This window comes from Tubulanus polymorphus, chromosome 2, assembly GCF_964204645.1.
Source record: "Tubulanus polymorphus chromosome 2, tnTubPoly1.2, whole genome shotgun sequence".
Classification (NCBI taxonomy): Eukaryota; Metazoa; Nemertea; class Palaeonemertea; order Tubulaniformes; family Tubulanidae; genus Tubulanus; species Tubulanus polymorphus.
In genome coordinates this window covers 9,681,061-9,698,142 of record NC_134026.1, presented here as the reverse complement: position 1 = coordinate 9,698,142, position 17,082 = coordinate 9,681,061, and the positions used below count along the sequence as shown (strand labels likewise).

The 17,082-nt window shown below is 38.7% G+C and overlaps 2 protein-coding genes across 3 annotated transcripts in view; one reads left to right on the top strand and one right to left on the bottom strand.

Moving 5' to 3' along the window:
* LOC141898391 (mediator of RNA polymerase II transcription subunit 21-like) overlaps nucleotides 1–17,082 on the top strand; it is a 47,899-nt gene that overhangs the window by 25,801 nt on the left and 5,016 nt on the right. The window contains exon 1 of one of the 2 annotated variants that reach the window (XM_074784252.1): nucleotides 12,676–12,812. The exons of the other annotated variant lie outside the window; for it this stretch is intronic. The gene's annotated coding sequence lies outside the window, so the exon portion shown is untranslated. Of the gene's footprint in view, nucleotides 1–12,675; nucleotides 12,813–17,082 lie in introns of those variants that run through there. 2 annotated transcript variants of the gene reach the window in all.
* Nucleotides 15,432–16,439, bottom strand: LOC141898892 (uncharacterized protein KIAA1958 homolog). The gene has a single exon (XM_074785037.1). It carries the CDS (start codon nucleotides 16,437–16,439, stop codon nucleotides 15,432–15,434), a length of 1,008 nt encoding a protein of 335 aa, XP_074641138.1.

Below are 17,082 nucleotides of genomic sequence, written 5' to 3'. Positions count from 1 at the left end.
ATTGTACAGTGTTTATATAAGCTGCGATGCTGTGGCAGCGTGCCAATAAAATACACAGTCAGTCTAATAATAGACTACAGGCGCTACAGCATTCAACGTATACACTATACATTCAACACATGGATACAAACAATGAGCACTAATCCGGTAATTTAATATTAGAAACAACAGATCCCAATGATTTAATAATGCAATTAGTGGTAAATACTCTCAACTACTATGAGAATGACATCGGCACTGTTTTCAATGTGACATATGTAAACTTATGAAGAAGCGACTCGACTTATACACCGACTATAGCCCTAGCACAACTTTTTAAACTGAAAATTTGACCTTGACTTATACACCGGTTCGACTTGTACACCGGAAAATACGGTAGTTTATTTCAATGTTTCGACTATATCCTAATAGTCATCTTCAGGAATAATGAGAAACTACAAAAATTATGAGATATATATACAATTCAGAGACAAAGAGACTAATTCAAGTAATCAGAGATGATACAAACTAAAGGAAAATTAACGTAGATACAGTTACACGCTAAAATAGATTAAAAGTGAAGCAAACTAGGGGGTAATTATAAACAACAATAGTGAGTATAAATATAAATTAGAACTTGAAATCAGTAGTATTCTATGTAGTGTTCTATCAATCGTTAACCATTATTATGAAAGTTAACATTTTTTAACAGTTTTTTCTATAAAAGATAAAAATTAAGCCTAGCTACCTACAACACAGCCAGAAATTTTAAAATCATTATATTAACATTCATCTTTATTCAATTTTATGCTTACCTAGCTGTATATAACCATCAGGTTTAAAGTGTTTTGTACAGACTATGCTGTGTTTATTCGGCATCCATTCATCTTCGGTGATCCTTGTCAACTAGGAATAAATGTCCACCTCGATTACTACATCCATACACCGAACAACAATTGTCTGGAATCCCTTTGATATGATAATTTGCACAAAAGCTATTGTGACTTTGTTACGCTAATACAATACAGAACCACGAAGTGAACTCTCTGGTCCTGTATGCATGTGGCGCCATCTACTGGGGATTTCCTCTATCAACACTCCTCATTTATCAATAGGTGCATTTGTTTTAAACGGGTTTGCACAAACCGTAATGGTTTGCGGAAAAATTGTAATAATTAATAAGTCGAATTTCGACTTGTGGAAATTGAGAAAAAATTATCCCATATGTAACCTAGGAGCTTCCGTAGGTAAAATATGATTTTTCAAATGAGATTCGAAATGGCGTGTGCATCTCAAATGAACAGCATGTGTGATAAACTGATTGTCAGCATCACTTAACGCACTTTCTCCATCAGTACCAAATGATAAAATATCACTAATATTTGAACAGCACTTTGACATTGTAAAAGATAGTTGGCTATAATCATCCACATATAGTTTTACAATATTGTAAATGGACAGGTCCAGTTAATATTGGACGTTTGCCTGTATATTTGCTCTTTGAATGTAGATGTTTGTATGTGACGTCAAATCGACGGAACTTAAAAGTGGGATTAAAGGCAATAGGATACATATCTCTTGGATGAGAACTGAAACGACATCAATTCAAGACTTTATTCACACTACAGATTAATTTTCTATTGTAACTGACACCTTTTCAGTACATTTATGTATGATACATCATATAACAATTCCTCTTATCATTGAAACAGAGACGGACATTGCATTTTTCGCAGGCGGTATCTGTGTATCCATCCGTACAGTTCTTACAACGTCCCCGTTTCTGAAGTTTGGCTGGCCAATGTGCATAGCGGTCTTTCTGAACATCACTCACTGGACCTTTTCTGACAACCTTTGGTGGTTTGGGTGACTTTCATCACCGACTTAATCAACGACGTAAATTAATACAGATGCCAGATACATCATTTAGTTGATTATTATGTGCCCAGCACATGTTGGCAGACATGTTCAACAATAAATTCATGATTCATTCCACAGTAATTTTGATAAGCGCTTATTACAAAGTCGAGCCGAAAATTAACTAAAATGAATATACCATATACGTACATTCGTATTGTTGAGATGTCAGCTGCTAGTCCCCACCCATAGCCTCAGAAAGCACATTTATCCGTAGTCTAGGCAGGGATAACATGAACTGCTATTTGCGGCTTGGAACCGTTGAAATAGAGAGTAAAAGCTGTTATGAATAAGACGTATGTAAAAATAGCATTCGCAACATCATAGACTAGCCAAAATAAAAAATCGGAGAGAAAAAAAAATCCTAAAATAAATACTTAAGCCTGCAACAAACAACGATGTATACATCAACACTGCGTAGTAATTTAATCTAATAAACCCAGTATTTGGAAATAAATATCAATAATACGCTCAATTTAATTTTCCGATTCAGCCTAAAAACGCAAGTTTTATACAGTATAAGCATGCACGTTAAAACATCATCATTATATATACGTTCAAGGTTCGGAGTCCATTAAACTTGTCCAAGGTCGTCTTCCCGCACAATTTTCCATTCGCCGATTGATTTAAATGTATACGCACGACGTCTCGATCACTCGCCATTGCATCAAATCAACTTCCTTGAGTTCGTTATGCTTCATATTCGCACACCGTTCCGTTAGCCGTCAATCCTAACCATCCAAAACACGATTTCGCAAAAACCATTGTACTAGCTATTTGATCTTTGATTTCTCGAAGTTATCACAAGACACAATCACCCTCTACTAGAAGCTCACAATTCACAAAAACAAAGTATCTGATGATATCAACTGCATATTACGGACAGGAACCGAATATCATAACTCCTCAAATCTGAACGGGAATGATTTTTATACACAGATCGAGTTATCCGCAATATCTCAACTTAACCCGCGGTAGCGGCCTGTATTTTATGTTATTACGGTCACGCAATGTAACGTTCATCTTATACTCTTACTTCACCCCGTGTTCACTCACCAAATATACTCTGGATCGCTTGGCAGCGAGAGGTGCAGGATACACCACTGTTCTCCACCAATGTTGTATGGTTTCAGTTCTCCAACAATGTTGTGTGTATGGATTCTCTACCTATGACATTCTCTTAGATCAGATCTCAGTCCTTGGTCTTGACTTCTTACACGGCTCTCAGAAATAACTTAACAATTTCTACAGTTATCCTTTGTTTATTTCTTCTTACTAGATGTATACAGATCATTCCCCGGAGCTCTCCCTAAAACCTCTTCTCTCCAGCCTCCCTCCAAAGCTTTCTTAAACCCTTTTATATTATTATATCTTAAGTAACGTGTGCAGGCCCTCTTCCACACATGGCTCGGAATTCATGGATTGTGACGTATTCATACGTCACAACATTCCTCCCATCCATGTATGGGTGATGACGTATCTGCACATGTCACAATTACCTATAAATATCCCTTTGCACTCATCAGAGTCCATGGCCGCACCATATTAGGTTTACCTACGTAGACACATACGTCAGTTCCAGACTTGTTTATTTATATAACTTCTATTTATGTTTATGTATGACGTACGCATCAACGAAGGTTATCTGGCAATAACAACACTGGCCATGAACTCCAGCTTCCGTACATTTATCTAAACTATCTGCACAACAGTAGCCCTACAATCTTCGTAGTATTTACGCTGGTAGCATTAGACAGAACTGATAGGGCAATCGATGTGATACACACCCATGAACCCTGTGTATCGGAACCGCAATAGTAACGTATAGATATTGATCGGTTTGCGTAAAAGCGATGTCACGCATTTGATAGTAAAAACTAGGGTGATTATGGGTGACCTTAAAGCTCGGATAGTGATGACTCAAAAGATTCTCAACGTGGTTCACCACTCTTTTAATCTTCTCGGGACCCACCATTGTTATGGGCAGGAACCCATCTAAAAGAAGTTGTGTTGCCTGTAACAGTTCATCGGAGTGTCGAACTACTATTCCAAATCGATATTGATAATCTACCATATTGTCCATGAGAACAGACAACGAAGAAACGGATATATTTAGCCTAGATAATCTATCGGCAACAGTTTTTTGAGATCCACGAAAGATTGCTGTCTGTCGCTTATAAGTGTCAGCGAATTGTTGTAGTAACTTATGATTTATGATAGCATTTTCAATTCGTTTGTTCGTTGTGTTCATGAATGAATTTTAAGTTTTCCCTTGCTGGACAATCTGATCCGTCATCCCCACTAAACCCGATTCCATCTTCTCTACATGCTGTTTCAAGGCTTGAACCTCATCATCGGAAGCCAAGCCAAAAAGTGATTTTGCAATGCTGCCAAAAAATCCTAAAGCTCGTTTCCGTCTATTATTTGCCTTAACGGGTATCAGAGATTTTATGACAGCGATGTTCGCATTAAGTTCTTTTCGTGTTTCGCCAATCTGTAGGTTCAACTTCCTTATAACGACGTTTAACATATCGCCGCCATCATAGGGCGAGTTCCGAGGCTGACGAGGAAAGGGTAATTCCGCAATATTATATAAATCGAACTTGGCCCACGGAATACAAAACGTGTGCCTATACTTGGACACCCCGTTCCAAATTGCAGTAAACTTATTAAAAACCACCCCAATTAAGCATTACGACTGAATTAGAGGATGCACCTGTCTGGTACGTCATAACCGCCATCACCATACCAACAAGAAGTATTTGAACCTTCATATCCGACCTAAAAGAAGGAAAGCAAAACTCTGTAAACCCCTCACTAATTATCCCCCAAATATTACTTTACTTTTTTTGTTTTTTTTTTTTTACTTAAAATAGTCCTCAATCAATTTAGGATTTAAGATATTTTCCTTGGGCTCAAATGTAGCTTCTTGTCTAGTATAGCCTTCCCACCATATTTTAAAGTGACGCTTCCCATCGATAATTTTATAGCCTAATATTTCTTTGATGATATACACATCATCTGGAATATCAACTAAATCATCATCGGTAGTTGCGAGATCATGATCCAGGGGGAGCACCATGATCATCAGGCTGAGTGCCAATGGGTAGATCATCACAGTGTATAAATGGCTTCAAACGATCCGCAGCAACTGGACTTTTCATGTATTTACCTGTCTAAGCACATTTAAGCTCATACGTAGAAGGCCCCACTATCTTAGTAACGTGGAAAGGACCCTGGAATCTTTTCTGTAATTTCCTAGTAAGGCCCTTTCTAAAGCTTGGGAAAAAGACCCAACAATGATCACCAACCCTATAGTCAGGTGCAGAGGCCTTTTTGTCATACTGTTTCTTAAAGTTCATACTGTTTCGTATTGTGCATTCCCTAGTCCATATCTAGCTACTTTATACACGTATTCTAATTTGTTCTGAGCTAAACGCACGTGTTCATTCAAATCATTAGGGTTTATAGTTGGCTCTGTGAATCCTCAAACCGAGACAGTGCTCCAAAGAAACTTGACTCGACGCTCGAATGAGATCAATGCGTATTTATTTATTCTTTCATAGGTCTGACTGCCAAGTTAATTTTAACTATACCTGAGTATTTTGACAGCATATACAAGATCCAGTGTACCTCCAAAACCATTGGGAACATGTAAAAATGATGTAATATAAGTTTGTTGAGAACAGAGAGGGCTACACATATATGTCCAAATCTTGACCCTTTGCCCTCTAATATCAAGGTCAAAGGTCACCGAAAGGTCAAATAATGAAGAAAAACAATAACGTCAAAAAACAAAACCAAATTCAATATTCAAATTCAATATGAAACCTGTTCCAGTAGAACGAAACATACAATTGTATTATCTTGTAATAAGTTTGATGTAAATAATACAGTACTGTAAATACACAAAAAAATATCTTTTAACTTTTAGTCTCTGTAGTTTCTGAGTGTGTGATATTTTTCAAAACACGGAATAGGGCACATTGCTATGTCACACTGCTTGCAGAAAAATGAAGTCTGGACCCTTTTTACCGCCCTATTGCTGCATACTACACAATCAGGTTTGTATCTCTTGTCTTCTCTCTTACCCATGAAATGCCTTTCAGTCAGTCTTAGGGGTGAGTCGGTACTAGGTCGACCCGTGCGCTGCCTTACAGCAGTACAGCCGTCAAGCAACCCATCAAGAACCTTAATTCTGAACTCCAGATGAGTGATTTTTGAGGCCGGATGCAAGTTTCTGTACAAGAGATAAGCATTAACCAAAGCAGTTTCCCTACATCTATGATATATGCGGTTGTACCATTTTACTGCTCGTCTGTCATGATCATGATACTGGAGGTACTGGTCATATTTATCTACACCACCCATAAATGAGTTGTAATCTCTGACACACTCTGGCTTTCTGACCACTCTAACACCATTAGCTGACTTTTAATCTCTTATTTCACAATTGTACAATCCATTAGCATGAATAGATGACAACATAGTCACCCTCTTGACATCTTGCCAACAACAGGCCATGGCGTTGGGTGCTTGCCAAAATTTAGGCGCATCACCACGCTTTGGTCGACAATCAGGCATATGAGGGGCATACCAATTCGATCAGATCTAACTGTACCACATACCCCTGTTTGTTCAGCTACCATTTTTAACAAGAGATCTGGGGAATTGAAGAAATTATCAATGGTGACCTCGGTTATAATAATTCTGAACAAGATCAGTTACAACTCTGTAACCAAGGCCGTGTTCAATGTTGTCCGATTTGCCAGTGTAAACCTTCCAGTCCAGACAATAACCAGTTCTACTGTCGGCTATTGCCCATACTTTGATTCCCCACTTTACAGGCTTTTTGGGGAGGTACTGGCGGAAAAAAACACGCCCTTTGAACTTGACCATGCTTTCGTCTACTGATAATTCATGGTGCGGTATGAAGTACTGCCTATAATTTGGTATACAAATATCAAGAAGTGGTTTGATCTTGAAGAGTGGGTCATATCCAGGCTGACCTTTCTCTACTCTCTGGGAATTATCAGCAAAATGCACGAAAGTGGTTATTAGCTGGAATCGGTTACGACTAATCAGTTCATTGAAACAAGGAGTTTGGAGTAACCAATGTGAATTGAAGTAAAACTCAATAGAAGGTTTGTGACACATACCCATTGCTATATGTAAAGCTGTAACTATTTTGATTTCATTCAAATCAACTTCTTTCCATGATAGATATCTTGATTTTGCAGGAAATTCATCAGGTGTGTCAAAAAATTGTTCGGCATACCTATTAGTCTCTTGCACAATGAGTTCAAAAACTTCATCAGGATAAAAAAGTTTGAAAAGTTCTACCGGAGGAAGATCCTCTAGTCCTGCTATTCCACCAGGGTTCATTGTATAAGCTGGACACCATATTGAAACAGTACCATCATGACCAGCATTGCACAGAATAACTGGCGCGTTTCTCTGTACACCACCTCGAGCACCACCACGTCCACGGATTCGTTGACGGCGAGCAGGGACTTTTACTCTTCCAACCTTTGCGCCACGACCACGTCCATGCCCTTGTCCCCTTGGACGTGCTGGGGGCCTTCCTCTGGCTATTCTATTAGCTACTGGTGCAGCAGGAGGGGTAGGTGACCTGCTGCGAGTGGAAGAACCATCAGAATTTGTCCCAGCATCACTCAAATATTCGTCGCTATCATTTCTGACACTACTGGCAGGTGAAGATGCAGCAGAAGAGTCATTTTTATCTTCACTGCCCGATTCTTCACCCAATTTAAAGTCAGAATCACTGTCCTGCATAATTATTTCATCAACAACGTCGTTAACTGTAAAACGACGAGACATATTGCAGTGTAATCAATCAACAAAATCACTAAAACAATCGAGAAATTCACCTTAGTTCAGTGTTGTTTTACGCGAAAACTAAAATAGCGACATTAACTTCCCGGTTGTGCTAATGAACGCCAGAAACTGTCTCGAACGGAAGCAGATGTTGCTGGTGGCGTGGCGGGTGGAACTCCGGCCGTAAAACATGTTTGTTTAACAAGTGTCATGAAAGTCGACAGCGGTCGCCTATGCCAGTTTACTGGGATGTCGACGTAAGTCGCCTATGGCAGCCAAAGGGTTAAACACGATTAGCTGAAAGATACAAACAGTATGTTTACATTCTCAGTTATAGATACAACTAGATGGTGCTGCCATCGTTTAGCAAGTATGCAAACTAAAAGTTCAACAGATATACACTAAGCATCTTAAATCTTCCTTATGAATAAAGCTAATGCAGGGGTAACAACAATAAGTGTTGCACCTGAATGGAGAAGCATTACAGATAAAGTTAAATGAACAAAGATTAAAACAAGATTACACGAGGAAAGGGCCAAAACGGTGCCAAATATAAACCAAGGAATATATCTCTATATTTAGGCGAGAACGACAAAATGATATCTTACAAGAATAACGAGTATCTAAAATAATTGCTTACCGAAACATTCGACCACATATAAAATCACGGGTCTCGGAGAAAAACACATGAGGGAAAGAAAACTCAACCAGTCTTCCCTGGACCAGTAACACACTCTAAGATGTGCCAAGAAAAGCGAGCTAATTATCGCCGAAAACCGACAAATTCCAAACCGAAACGACGAGTGGTAAATTTGGCCATAACAGGCTCCAATAATGCATTATCCAATGGAGTGTTAGGATGTCTAAGGAACATCAGGTAAAATGGACTGAAATTTGCAGTCGATTTCATTGGACTCATATTATAAGCAAATACTGCGGCCCTTAGATATTTGGTCCAATCAGTTTGTTTCTCAGAAATCATCATGGAAAGGAGCGTTTTTTGAGGTTGTTTGTCACTTCACACAGACCATTGCATTTTAGGTTAAATGACGCAGTTCTTTTATGTTTAATTTTTGCTCGCTTCAAAATTTCTTCGACCATTTCACTAAGAAAATTACTTCCCCGGTCACTTAATAATTAACGCAGGAAGCCATATCTGAGAAGAATTTTGTCATACATGACCCTGGCTATTGTAGGTGCTGTGATATCTGGAACAGCGAATGCCTCACAGTATCGTGTGAAGTTACAAACAAAATCTACAATTTGCATCATACCATCTTCGGACTTAGTGATAGGTCCAACACAATCTACGGAAATTTTTACAAATGGTCCATCAGGGATATCCTGAGGCTGGACTGGAGCACGTGCAGGTTTACTAGGTTTCTTACGTTGGTTGCAAGCAGGGCAACTGTTCACAAAGTGTTTTACATCCCTATACATATTCTTCCAATAATAATTCTGGTATATTCTCGCATAATTTTTAGGAACCCCAAAATGACCAGAGATATGCTCGTCATGCATGAACTTTAAAATGTCTAATTTAAGTGACTCCGGCACAACAAGCTGTAAGAAGTAATCGCCATTCTGGTTTTTAGCGGGCCTTGGGATATGATATAGTACACCCTTATCATTTAGTGTATATTGATCGGCCGACAGTAGAACAGTTCTTGCGTCGTCCTTGTTATCAATCGGTAATATACCGCTAGTCAAATAGTTGATAATGTTAGCTAAATGTCTGTTCCATTTGTTCTTTGAGAACTGAATCGACATCTACTTCAGATACGATGGCTGAATTATCTATAGGATCGTCGAACTTCATTCTACTTAAACCATCGGCATTTCCATGGATGCGACCAGATTTGTGTCTAATTTCAAAATCATACTCGGATAATTCATCAAGGATACGCAACATTTGTGGAATAAGATTTTTCATCCTCTGTAGAAACAATAAACTTATGTGGTCAGTTTGTATAATGAAATGTCGACCATATAAGAATGGTTGAAAATGACAAACTCCATATAATATAGCAGCCAATTCTTTGCATGTGGTATTGTAATTCAATTCTGCCTTATTAAACTGTTTTGAGGCGTACTCGATTGGGTGTTCCTTCCCATCCTCACCGACTTGACTCAATACCATACCACATGCCAAATTACTTGCATCAGTTTGTAGAATAAATGGTGTGTCAAAGTCTGGGAACTTGAGAATGGGGGGAGTTTGAAGAGCAGCCTCAAGTGTTTCAAAAGCCGTTTGACACTCTTTTGACCACACAAATTTAATATCTTTCTGCAAAAGTTTGATGAACGATCTGTAAAACCCTGTTAACCCCAAGAATCCCCTCAATGTTTTAAGGTTCTTGGGAACCGCACAACTTAACTTCTTAACTTTATCTATCTTTTCACCACATGGAAGTAGCCCCAATTCGGTTTACTAGATATCCTAGATACTTGACGATCTTAGAGAAGTGACATTTCGTACTTTTTAGTTATAATTTGGCTTCCCTCAGCCTTTGGAACACAAGCCGTAGATGTTCAAAATGGGACTCTTCGTCTTTGGAAATATGATAATATCATCAAGGAAAACCTCGCAAATATTGTGTAACACATCCCTATGAACATATGTAATATTTCTCCAAAAGGAGAAAACCCTTCCTTTTCCTATATTTGTAAATATCTCTGCTATAGTTGGTCCAGGAAACGTATCAATTTTAGTTGCCTTATTCAATTGGCGATAATCATGAACCATCCAATAAGAGGGTGAGCCATCAGGATTTGTTTGGCCCCCCCTTGCGTACTAATATACATGGAGATGCCCATTCATACGTGGACTCCCTGACAATGCCATGTTCAGCCAACTTTTTAACATGTTTACCTTCGACCTCCCTCAGTGCAACTGGAGGTCTATACGGTCTAAGCCTGATAGGTGGTGTTACACCGGTATGGATCCGGTTTTGCCATGGCACAATAGCTCGTGTAAGCTCCCCACTATCTTTTGCAAAAATGTCTCGATATTCCTCGAGTAAAGCTTTCAATTTCTCCCTACCATTCGGACTCACGTCGGAATTGGTCGCGTCAATGTCTAAGTTATTAACTGCTAAGGGGCTATTATCTTTAATATCGGATTGTTAATTTAATTGAGGTATTTGGTCGAAACGATCTTTTGAAACTGCCGAATATTCTAGCTATACAAAACCTTCCTAATATTCGGAGGTATGTTGGTAGTATTGTATAATTTTAGTGGTACTTGTTTCTTATGAACTTCCACAATACATTAGTCACTGTGGATATTGTAGCGGCTTTTCAAATATACATCTGGCTCGAAGAGAACATGGTTATGATCTGCAAGATACTCGTTTAGTTTGCTGCTTATGTTACATTGTGATTTTGGAGGAATAGTGATATCGCTATTTGCCGTAACCTTGGCCTGATGACCAAGGCCAACCTGTTTTTGTAGCTGTATTGGATAACCGTTATCTAAGGACATTGTCCCTGTACAAAAATCTAACTGAACTCTTTTTTTCATTCATAAAATCTAGGCCCAATATTAACTTTTGTTGTAGTGGACTTGCTAAATAGACCATCTGTCTTAACTTTTCTTGACCTATCCAAATCGGAATTTCTACAGTTCCGTCTAATTTAATAGGAGAACCGTTTGCAGAGTGAGCGACCCTAAGTTGTCCTTCTTTAATCGGAATAGTTTTCAATGATGGGGATTTATGATAAATTTGGCTATCCAAAACGGAAATCATAGCACCACTGTCTATCAGAACATTATAACGGCCATTATTAATTTTTGCCGGAACAGTGCTGGCAACTGAAGCTAGTATGGTGGTGCTCTATTCATTTGCTTGCTCCATACTTTTATTACCCAATTTCACTAACCTTTCTAACAGTGTGTTTAGTTCATTCAAAATATTTTGGTCAAAAGGGTCCGCACACTCAACAGTCGGCAGTTCCTTAATGAAAATTCTACATTTATTTTCAAAATCTAGGGTAGAATTGTCAATTAAAGTTCATGTATTAACCTTAGTCACGCAATTTAAAAAGTTAGCCAAATCATGAAGTATTTCCTCTCCAGACCTTTGGCATACAGGCACCTCTTTTTTCTCACCCTTCCAACAGTTTTCAATTATTTGGTTCTGACGTGCACATTTAATATATCTCAGTTTCTTAACTGCCCATCTGCAGAGCCCTTGAATATCCTCCCCAGGGTCAAATTTGACGGGTTCCTTGTTCATTTTTGAGGCAAGATCAGCCATATCATTTGTAGAAATTTTTTGAATACTATCATTATTGACGAAGGATTTGTGTCCTTTTCGTACGAATCAATTATAGTTTTACTTTGTTCATCCTTAGTATAAAACTCTTTCCTGGAAGTACCCTCAGTGCTGGAGATTATTTTATTATCTGCTACCCTAAAATTCTTATTCAGATTCGAATCAGTTAACTCAGAATTATTTTCATTACTTAATATACTATCATTTTCACGTTTTAAAAATACCTCTTTACATATTTCTGAATTCTCTGCTGATTCACTCTCTAAACTTTTTATTTCAGTAGCGTTAATAACTTGCTCCGTCGGCCCTTTTCGGGTCGTTACTTACAAACTAGGTTTTGAATCATTATTGCCATTACTATTATTATTGATACTTGTTTTTTCATTGATTCCTTCATTAGAAGTTCTCGTACCTCGAGTACATAGACTATTATCATATACTGAAATTAAATTATCAACGTTCATTGGTACACTACTCTCATATTGCGATTTACGCACGTTATTATCTACAATGAAACTACATGAATTTTCCAGCATTGAACCTTTAAATTTCGAGCTGTCTCTATACCAGAGATTATTGCTATAACAGCTGTTCAGTTGGTTGTCACCGTACGTTATGATTTTATCAGAATTACGGATACAACCAGTACTGTTATACACATTTGGATAAACGCTGTTTTCCTGTTCGTATCTACAAATGATTTGCTGTGGCCATTGCTTATGATTCACCTCATACTCATAAGCCGATCTTCGTTTCCCAAATCTATTTCAAAAACTGGAGGATTCTGGTTTGGACCCGGTGGTGGGTAATAGTGATTTTGTTGTGTCCCCGGTTTACCTTAACGTATGTAAGATCTATGGTCTGGATAATCTCGCTGCTGCGCATGTGGATTGAGAGGTATGGAACCATATTCTCGATACTGATATTGCTGCGGCGGTCGAGGCGGAGGTTTGGGTCTATGGAATGAATTTCTTTGAGAGAATTCATGTCTTTGCGTCCGACAATTTCGCGAAATATGACCTTGGCGACCGCAGTTATGACAGGTAGTATTGGAATTTTTGTTACGCCTACACCTAGCTGTAGTGTGGCCAGCTGTTTTACAGTTCTCACAATAGGGACGACCATCGGATAACCTTATTGGTCTCCGCTGGTCGGCACCATCATTACTTCTCCGTAGAGACAGCAGCTGGGTTAATTTTTTGTTCAATCCTTTGACCTCCTGTTCCAATGCAACCTGCCGCGAGTAATCGAGATTAATAGACCTTACCTGGGCTTGTGCTGGTACAAGTTTATCCAACTCCACCGCCAGACGCGCATAATTTATCGCCTGGTCTAATGAAGTTGGGCACTTCCCCAGCACAAATGCCCTAGTATTCGGTAGTAACCCGTGAATAAAGGGTTGCAAAATATCATCACCCTTCTTGCATAGCCGCCACGCCAACCACTGGAGATATGTAAGCATCTAATGATTCTCCTTCTTTCATTTTAATTGAATAAAATTCCGATTGTAAAACCCATTCCATGTCTTTACCACCGAACTCGTAAAAACATGTTCTAAATTAACATCTGTGGCATTTCCTTGTTGGTCCTTACTTTGATCTTTTAACTCATACAAATAATTTCTAGCTCTTCCGCTTAAGCACATCAGAAAAGCTGTTACAGCCTTCTACTTTTTCCATCCCCCAAAATTGACTCTAGCTTCAAAATCCCTATGAAAACTATTCACGTCTTCGTCTGAGTTACCCGAAAATGTGTCATCTGGTTTGAACGGTAGCTTGTCAGACGTGTCTGCATCAAGCGATGCAATTTGCATCTGCAGCTGCATTAGCTGCAACTGCAAATCGGGTAGACCAGGTGCTAATGTCTGTCCACCATTATCGCTCTTTTCTACAGACCCTGACAACGTTAAAATTGGCACATTCATTTTGTCAAATTCCATTTGAAAACTAACTCTGATGTTGCACTAGTTTCTTGCCTGCGACGTGCCCGGGTCCTCCACCAGTGATAGGAAATGAACGCTAGAAGATTCTTCTCCAGTGAACAGTGTGCTTTATTATTCAGAGTATGTTCGTCTCTGGCTGTTCTCTCTCCAGTTTCGTCTTCTGGTGTCTCGGTGTCTCTGATCTCTCTCCTAGATTTCGGGGACCCTCCTAGATTTCGGGGACCCTCCTTATATTAGCCACTCGCCAGACTGCCACGTCAGCGAGCGTATTTTGTCTAATTCTTGTTATGGCAACAGCCACCCGGTTTTGTCTAATTCTTGTTACGGCAACCCAAAACTAAGGTTGTATCGAGTTCAAATAAATATAATTTTAATACGGGTTCAACCATTATTCAATGATGATAGGGTTCAATCACCGTTTTAAATAATACGTAGCTACGTTACACTTTTTCTTTAATTGAATCTTATTAATTAATTTCCCAATATAAATATTGTTATTTATTTCCTAATACACACTTATGATCAGGAATTCAGTGACACCAAATTCAAAATTCTAGATAAAGGTTCATCTGATCTCGACCTTAAAATTAGGGAGGCCCTGTTTATTAAAGCGCAACGACCCTCTTTAAATCAACTATTATTCCAAACCGGCTCATCCTTTATCCTAAATGTATTCAAATAATTAGCTTGTAATTAAATACTTGGTTTGTAATTAGCTTAGAATTTAGCACTTGTAATTTTGTAACTTATGTTGTATATAAACCTGTAGTTATCTCACAGTCGGGAGTTCTATTGTGAGGAAACAGGTCACTTCGCAATAGATATCGTCACAACGTCCATTCACAAAACAAGTCAGAGCCGTGCAATAATATCAACCAATTTGCACACTTTACAGCAGTCAAGAGATATAAACATAACGAAATACGCGTTTGTTGAATGAAAAACTTAATGAGTGAAAAAATATATTTCTCTCTGAAAACAAAATAATTTTTTAATACAAATAAATAGTTTAAGGCATTCTCAGCACTAAATTTATAATTTCTCAGAAAACTCGATTTCTTTTAAATATCATCCATAAAATCTGTTAGGATATCGAAATTCGGGATATTTCCATCGCAGAACTTCAGCAAATCTGCATCCGATATTTCACAGTAACGCTCGTCGAACAAGCCGAACTGAGATGAAGACTTATTTAGTAGTTTTTCAGCCTGTTGTACTGATTTCACGAGGGAACTGTCGTCTATTCCGTTGTCGTCGAAAAACTTTGTTAGTTTTTCTTGCGGATCTGCGGGGCCATACAATATGAAATCGTTTTCAGCAAATTCATCTGCTGACAGGCAAAAATTGTTGTAATCTGGGATAGGTAGTAATGCTCTCTGCGGTGTCTGTATTTCATTGATGTCAGCAGGTGTGTCTAATAAGTGGCTGATTTCTGCGTGTTGCTCATTGCTTGTTCTCTTATATGCTCTAACAGCAGTCTACCGGTGTCCTGTTCGTTGCATAATTAACTGCTCGTCGATTCCTTCTCGAAACAACTGGGTTGCAGTAGTAACCTTGCCACTATGACTGGTGAAGTGACCAGCAAAACCAGCTTCTTGCATCATATTTGGTATATAACTTGCCAACTTATTAACGCCAACGGCCTGTAGTGAGAAACGGATATCTCCTTCAAACAGCGATTCCAATGGCCTTCTATAAAACCTTCCGAAAGGTGGTATTTTTGACAAGTAGAAATAGAGAATCTTGTACACGCTGTATAAATTGTCGCTGATGTCATACTGTTTGATATTTTTCATTTCAATGTGTCGTTGAGATAATCCGCCACTTGTATTTTTTGAGTTCTTGCCCTGGAATCTGATAAATCTGCCGCCGTCGTCTTCACCGAAACTAAACTGCTCTACGTCCAGGTTTAAGTGCTCACCTCGTGATCTTAAGCCGAAGACTTTGCAAGCATAAAAATACACAGTTCTACTAAGGGCCAATGAACTGCTGATCCCCAATAATCCTTTTTCCCACAGAACACGTTCTTGTTCTTGGGTGATAGGTTCTGCTTGGCGTTTATTAGGAGTTATCGCGGCCGTTAAACTCTTCATCTCAGCGTCAAGAACTTGGCGAAATCGAAAGAAGTCATTGTTACTACTGTCAATGAAATTGAACTCGGCTCTTCCACATTCAAATCTTACGTAACGTTGAATGCCAGCCACAATCGAATACAACGTTTTTGGAGGATATTTATCTCCATCCTGTTTCCGTATGTCTAGTACAAAATAGCAGAGCAGCTCATTAAATTTTCCAGCAGTTATGTATTTTAGTTGCTGGATTCCTGGTATTATTGGCTGTCCCATCTGCCTCGCATTGTTTCTTTCATTGCTCCAGTCAGTCCATATCTTTTTTGCCCAGTTTGCTGTCCGCTGGGTGTTTCTGGGCACACCAGTATTTATTTTCGCAGATATGTCCTTCTCAGAGACACATCCAAATCGCGACATCGCTCAAACGCTGTGCTATTGTCAAATGCAGTGCAATCGATTTGTAAAGGCTGTAAAGTGTAGTGATATCAATGAAAATGCATGGGTCAAAACGCTTGTAGGGTATTGCACCGTGCAATAACCTACACTTAAATCATTTGATTCACTTGTATTTCACCTGATGAGGGGATATGATCCCGAAAACATTCGTGTCAATAAACAGTCTTTACTCTTTATTAGAAATGAGGTTTTTAGTGTTATCGCTTCTATGGTTATTGTCAGTTCAGTTGTGACATAATAACACGGAGCATACAACATTGTGCCTATGAGGACCCCAGACCCCTCTATTCCTAAAAACGAACTCCCCAAAAAAAATCCTGGGGATGCCCATGATTGTAACTTATGAATAGATGAGGTAAACTTGTAAGAACCCGACCGTGGAGGAACTGTGATTGCTATAACAGTTCTGTTTCATTGGCATCAGATGAACTGTATGATATCTGGCAATTGTTTAATAACAGTAAACTCGCTTCAGTGTTGGTTACCATGTTGGTAGAATACTCCGATCAGAACTCCAAGTAGCAACTCTTCAAGCTTTCATTCACGAGATTTACGTATTTATTTTCAACTCGCTGAATATTGTCCAGTTGGTAGAATGTCCTTT

Excerpts from the sequence above, each read along its gene's own strand:
- LOC141898892 (XM_074785037.1), bottom strand. The coding sequence starts at position 16,439 with ATGTCGCGATTTGGATGTGTCTCTGAGAAGGACATATCTGCGAAAATA.